This window comes from Parasteatoda tepidariorum, chromosome 10 (assembly GCF_982258835.1).
Source record: "Parasteatoda tepidariorum strain Cologne lab strain chromosome 10, Ptep-v5.0, whole genome shotgun sequence".
NCBI lineage: Eukaryota > Metazoa > Arthropoda > Arachnida > Araneae > Theridiidae > Parasteatoda > Parasteatoda tepidariorum.
Window position 1 is genome coordinate 97456228 of NC_141764.1, and position 6982 is coordinate 97463209.

General features: G+C 42.5%; 1 protein-coding gene across 1 annotated transcript; it reads left to right on the forward strand.

Annotated features, from left to right (window-relative positions):
• Positions 1 to 291: 291 nt before the first annotated feature.
• LOC147803135 (uncharacterized) lies at positions 292 to 1753 on the forward strand. Its single transcript, XM_087152923.1, has one exon. It carries the CDS (start codon positions 536 to 538, stop codon positions 1751 to 1753), a length of 1218 nt encoding a protein of 405 aa, XP_087009049.1. The 5' UTR covers positions 292 to 535.
• Positions 1754 to 6982: the final 5229 nt, after the last annotated feature.

A 6982-nucleotide genomic window follows, 5' to 3' on the forward strand; every position in this document is an offset into this window, starting at 1 on the left:
TGCTTCTCACCCTAGTGATCTATCCTCCCTTCCCTTTCCTCTCCCTTTTCTCCTACTTTCTCCTTTCTCTTCCCCCTTGTCGTGGTGCCGAATTTACTGGTAAGGGCTTTTTGTCTGTGTTCGATTACCACCCTGTTGTGTCGAACCTAGATGGGAAGAGACCACCCGCGTGTTCGCCGTGCGTGGAGACCCGTGTCCCTGGAAAAGAGGATCCTGGCAGTTGAGGGGCATCCTGGTACCCCAATACACTGCTTTGGCCCGTGCTTCAGGTAAACGGGAGGTGCATGTTGACCTGAATGCATCAATCGGCTAGTCATAAATGTCATCTGTTGGCTAGGGTCAAGCCCGGGGTCACCTACTGGGCACCTCGTTAAGGGTGGAGGCTGCCTCAGGGGTGACTCACGGACGTATAACTATCGGTCAGCATTGGTGTTGAGTAACGGGTTGGTGGCAACATCAACTTGTTGTTTGCATCCCCTAAGTTGGACTCCGTGGTGGGTGGTGCCGCTGATAGTTGAAATAATTAATATTTTCTATGGCTGAAAATAATAGTAAGGTGTTCAGTTCCGCACACCACAGCAAAAACAGCGGAGCAACCCTCTCACCATTTGATAACGCTCGATATTATATCATAAAACTTGAGAATCCTGAGGTACCAAACACTTCATTTTTAAAAGTGTCACCTTTTTTAATTCACAAAGCCCTCATGTCCGCATTAGGAGAGGTAGCTTCTGTGAAAAAGTTACGATCCGGTGACCTTTTAATTCAAATTTCAAACGAAAAACAAGCAACTTTTCTAAAAACGTGCACAACCATGAGCTCATTTGAAGTCAATATTACACCCCATAAATCACTGAACACGTGCCGCGGTGTTATATCTGAATACGAATTTATTAATGACTCAGAGGAAATGATAACTGAAAATTTACAAGATCAGAATGTTATTGCTGCCCGTAGAATAAGAATTCGAAGGGACGGTAAACTTATCCCTACGAAACATCTAATTCTCACGTTCAGCACTCCAAACTTGCCATCTTCCATCAAAATGGCTTATCACAACTGTCCAGTTCGACCTTACATACCAAACCCTTTGAGGTGCTTCCAGTGCCAAAGGTTTGGGCATTCCAAAACATCTTGTCGCGGTCGACCTGTGTGTGCTCGTTGTTCAAGTACTGACCATGAGGACGACACCTGCGAGTTGCCACCCCTATGCATTAACTGCAACGGGGCTCATCCTGCGTACTCCAGGAGTTGTCCAAAATGGACCCAGGAAAAGAAGATACAATCTGTAAAAGTTTCTCAAAACCTAAGTTTTGATGAAGCTCGCAGAATAGTCACTGCCCGTACTCCACGTCCGGGCATATCCTATTCCGCGGCAGCTAAGAAATCCCTGCGTACAGTCAGCACACAAACAGATAGTCCACAGCAAACCAACAAGAAACCACTGTTTAATTTTATTGCACCTACCACTCGATCCATATCCATACCTCCTCCTCCACAGAAAGCACCTAGAACAACTTCGTCTGAAAGATCTCGGCCTGCTTATAAGCAGTGTTCGAACTTAAAACTACCCCCTAGTCAAAAACCAGGAATTTCTCGCAAGAAAAAAGACTCTAAATTTAATCAATATTCGAAAAAACCTACTACCAACAATTTTGAACCCATGGAAGATGAAATAAGTTTGCATCCATCGGATGATGAGTCACTATTCGATGACGCTCCAACTGTTATAACAACAACATCTAAAACATAATGTCAATTTCATTTATATCATGGAATTGTCGCAGTACACGCAATAAGATGTCTGACATCAGAAGCATCATTTGTAAATATCATCCTACATGTATTATGCTTCAAGAAACTCATTTATCTCCAACTCACAATTTTAACATTCGAAATTATGCTTGTCATCGAAACGATTTCGTTGATGGTAATCGACCTGCCGGTGGCGTTGCAATTCTTACCTCCACATGTTTCCCTTCATCTCGCTTTTCACTGTCAACTTCATTACAGGCTATTGCTGTACAAGTTCACCTAAATATTTTAATTACATTCTGCTCAGTTTATTTACCACCACATACTTCCATTGCTCAAAGCGATTTAAATTCACTACTTCATCAACTGCCCATTCCATTCATTTTGGTTGGGGATTTTAATGGTCATAGTGAGCTATGGGGTAGTTCTGACTCTAATGCTCGAGGACGACAAATAGAAAGACTTATCCTAGACTATAATCTATGTTTGCTGAACCAGGGCGAAGACACGTATTTTCATGAACCCACACGGACCTTTCATTGCATTGATTTGGCCTTCTGTTCACCTACACTATTACCTTTCTCCCAATTTACCGTCGACGAAGATCTTTATAACAGCGATCATTTCCCAATCATAATTTCGTATTCATCTAGTGTTCCTATCACTACCAGACCCCCAGTTTTTATCTATCATCGTGCGGACTGGATTCTATTCTCGCAACTTGCTGACATTACTGAAGATATGGTGAAGGACAACAGTATTGACACTGCGGTTGAAAAAGTAACTTCGGTGATTATGCATGCTGCCGAATCCAGCATACCAAAAACTACTACATCTCTCCCTCGTCATCGTAAGCCGTGGTGGAATGCTGAATGCGCAGCTGCTCATAAAAAGCAGAAACGTTTGTGGAGCATATTCCGTCGTTCTCCTACCACTGCCAACCTCTTAGCTTTCAAACATGCCAAAGCCATCGCACGTAAAGTGAGGCGCAAAAGTCAGAAAGACTCCTGGCGCCGTCATGTCTCTTCTATTACAGCTACGACCTCTCCCAGACAAGTCTGGTCGAGAGTCAAACGAGCTAATGGTATTTACCGTGAATTTCATCTTCCGGTATTTGAGAAAAACGGTACCATATATTCGTCCCCTACTGATATTTGTAATATCCTTGGCGAGGCATTTGCAACGGTTTCTAGACCTGATAGCTACAGTTTAGAGTTCCAAATCTACAAGCAAAATGCTGAACGGACGACTATTAACTTTCATACGAGCCGCAACTTTCATTATAACTGCGATTTTAACTTTACAGAATTGCAGAGAGCACTGTTTCGAGCTAATAACACAAGTCCCGGTCCTGATGGTATCACATATCACATGCTCCGCCACTTAGATCGGACGTCTTTGTCAAATGTCCTTATACTATTTAATAGAATATGGACTGAACAAGCGTACCCTTCTGGTTGGCGTGAAGCAATTGTGATACCTATATTAAAACCAGGAAAGGATGCTAAAGATCCAATCAATTATCGACCTATTGCGTTAACCAGCTGTCTTGGTAAAACGTTTGAGCGAATGGCTAACTCACGACTTGTGTACTATATCGAAAAGAATCACGTTATTCCAGATTTTCAGAGTGGTTTCCGTAAGGGACGATCCACAATCGATAACATTGTAGAACTGGAAACGCGAATCCGTAATGCGTTTGTTCGGCGAAATCATCTTGTCTCTGTCTTCTTCGATATTGAGAAAGCTTATGACCGAACTTGGCGTTATGGAATTCTCAAAGCTCTATTTGAAATGGGTCTCCGAGGTCATTTGCCGATTTTCATCAGAAACTTTTTACTGAAGCGCTATTTTTGCGTTAAGATTGGATCCAACTTTTCTCAACGATATATCCAGACTGAAGGTGTCCCCCAAGGCAGTGTTTTGAGTGTCATTTTGTTTATCATTCATATTTCACAAGTTTTACGTGTACTGCCACCTGCTGTCTCTGGCTCTCTTTATGTCGATGATCTGCACATCTCGTGTTCAGGATCGGACATGAGAGTCATAGAGCGGCAAATGCAGTTAGCAGTGAACAAGATTTTAGACTGGTGCGACCACAATGGTCACACCCTTTCACCTTCTAAAAGTTCATGCATTCATTTTTGTCGTAAACGTTTTGTCGTTTCTTCATAATGATCCCGATATCACCATTCGTAACATTGCTATACCTGTTGTGCCACACACAAAGTTTTTAGGCGTCATTTTCGATAGCAAATTGACTTTCATCCCTCATATCATACAATTGCGAAAACGATGTGAGCAGAAATTAAATATGCTGCGTGTGCTGTCAAATACGTTTTGGGGAGCGGATCGCATAGCCCTACTGCGCATTTATCAAGCGCTGATTTTATCGCGGCTTGATTATGCATGTGCAGTTTACGGCTCGGCTACAGCTTCTAACCTACGTTACTTAGATACGGTACATCATGCTGCCTTGCGTATTTGTTCTGGAGCATTTCGAACATCCCCAGTCGAAAGTTTATATGTCATTTGTCATCAATTTCCATTAGATTTACGTCGCATGCAACTATCTCTGATATACTACACTGGTTATCATAAATTAAGGAAAATTCACAAAAATCGCGATAACTCAAGAAATTACACATGGAATTTTATGAAACTTACCCACAATATACAACACATAGTAAGGTATTAAACAACATAAAAATAAATTATCAGACATTAATAGTAGTATAGAAATTAGCACATGTATAAAATAAACAAATTGGAAGTATCGGTTTGCAATAGAAAAAGTACCTTTAATATGGAATATGATTGCCTCTAGAAGCAATACAGCACAAACAGCGATGTGTGATGCTTTCAATTATGCGGTCTATCAGTTCAATAGGAAGTGAGAGCCATTGCTCTTGTAAAGCAGTTGCAAGCGTGGCAAGGGTCTGAGGGGGCGGATTGATGGCAGATACACGCCTCCCTAGAGCATCCCAAACGTGCTCGATAGGATTCAAGTCCGGGGATCGAGCTGGCCACTCCATGCGAGTAATTGTTTCCTGTTGAAGATAATCATCAACAATGCGAGCTCTGTGTGGTCTTGCATTATCGTCCTGTAACAGGAAGCAATCACCAATTGCCCCGGCATATGGGCGCACATAAGCATCAAGGATGTTGTCTCGATAAACCTGAGCATTCACGGTTCCCCTTGGAAAGACATGGAGGTATGTGCGCCCTCCTAAGGATATGCCTCCCCAAACACAGACACTGCCTCTTCCGTATGCATCTCTTTCACGGATGTTTGATGGATGATAACGGGTCCCAGGTTCTCTCCATATCAAATAACGTCTACTGTCACTTTCTAGACTAAACCTGGACTCATCCGTAAAGAGAACAGGCCTCCATTGATCTGACGTCCAGTGGACATGTTGTCGGGCCCACTGCAAACGGTCTCTCCTATGGCGTGATGTGAGCGGCACGCAAATGGCTGGTCGTCTCGCATACAGACCACCTTCGTGGAGCCTTCTGCGCACAGTTGACGTTGACACCAACCTTCCGGTGGCTGCAGCAAGAGAGGATCTAAGATGTGTCGGAGTAGCGGTTCTATTCCTGCGTGCACTTAATGTCAAATATCGGTCATCGGCACTGGTCGTAACAGTTGGCCGTCCTTGACTGAACCTCCTAGATGCCGAATCTGTGGTTTGAAATTGCCTCCAAAGTCTATGAACCACAGATGGACTCACATTTAGCCATCTGGCCACTTCTGATTGACTCTGGCCTGCCTCTAGTCTCCCGATGGCTCTCCATCGTAGTTCTTCAGGCAAATGATGCCTAGAGGTCATTATTACGAATTGGCTATCTCAGATTTTCAATGTCGCAATCACAGTAAAATTTGTGTGCTTTCTCTCAAACTTGGACTTTTATGCTCCAGGCAGATGACGTAAGCCGAGTGCAGCGCCACTAATTTGCATATTGCAATTTTACTCAGCTACTCTTAGTGGACAACATATGCAAATTTTGCACGGTTTGGCTTACTTTTGAAAGAGTTATCGCTATTTTTGTGATTTTTCCTTAATTTATGATAACCAGTGTATTATCGTATCATATCATGTAAATCACATCCTCTGCGCCGTGATGTGATATCATCAGATTTAGAGCGATTGTACGCAAATAGACCTTCACACATTCGTCCATTTTACTTGCGCACTCGCTCACTCATACAGACCTTTGATATCTGCGATCTACCATCTCAGTCAGTTGATCACTTTCTCATACCGCCATGGGTCATCTCACCATATCAATTTATTGCTCCATTTATGTCGTACAATAAAACCAGTGTTGCACCCTGCATTTTCCAACAACTCTTCATTGAACATCGTAACGAATATTCTGACTACATACCAATTTTTACAGACGGATCAAAATCTGTTGGATACGTTGGCTGTGGTGTCGTCATTGCTGATGAAACCTATAGCTATAAAATCCCAGATATTTGCTCAGTCTTCACTGCTGAAGCCTTTGCTATCCTTTCGGCACTGAGACTGATTTCCACGCGCTCTGCACGGAGGTATTGTATTTACTCCGATAGTATGAGCGTTTTGCGCCAGTTGGATAACATTCGCAGTGAAAATCATCCAATTTTAGATCTTATTATTCATTTGCTATGTAGTCTCCACAGAAATGGGTTTCATGTAATGTTTTGTTGGGTGCCGAGTCACGTTGGCATACCAGGAAACGACTTGGCCGATTCTTGTGCAGGTTCTGCCACTGATCTCTTTCCATTATCTGTGCCTTTTACGGATGTTAAACTGCATGTTCGAAAATTTATAACATCTTTATGGCAGCAAAGGTGGGATCTCCAAACTCTCAATAAGCTACATAGTGTTAAAACCAATTTGGACCATTTGCCTGTTCTGCACCTGCGTAGTTCAGACGTTAAACTCACTCGACTGCGAATCGGTCACACCCGGTTAACACATCTTCATTTGCTGTTCGGAGAACCTCCCCCTGAATGCAGTACTTGTAACGTCCCTCTCACAATTCATCATATTTTAATAACGTGTCCATGTTTTAATCAACACCGTTTAAAGTTATTTGGTAGTTCCATTTTATGCATTCAAGATTTGTTGGATGACATTCACCATCCTAACATTTTTGCATTTTTGCGTGTCGTTGGCATTTTTAACAGCATATAAAAGTCTTAACACATCAACTGTTTTATACCCTCTTGTAAATA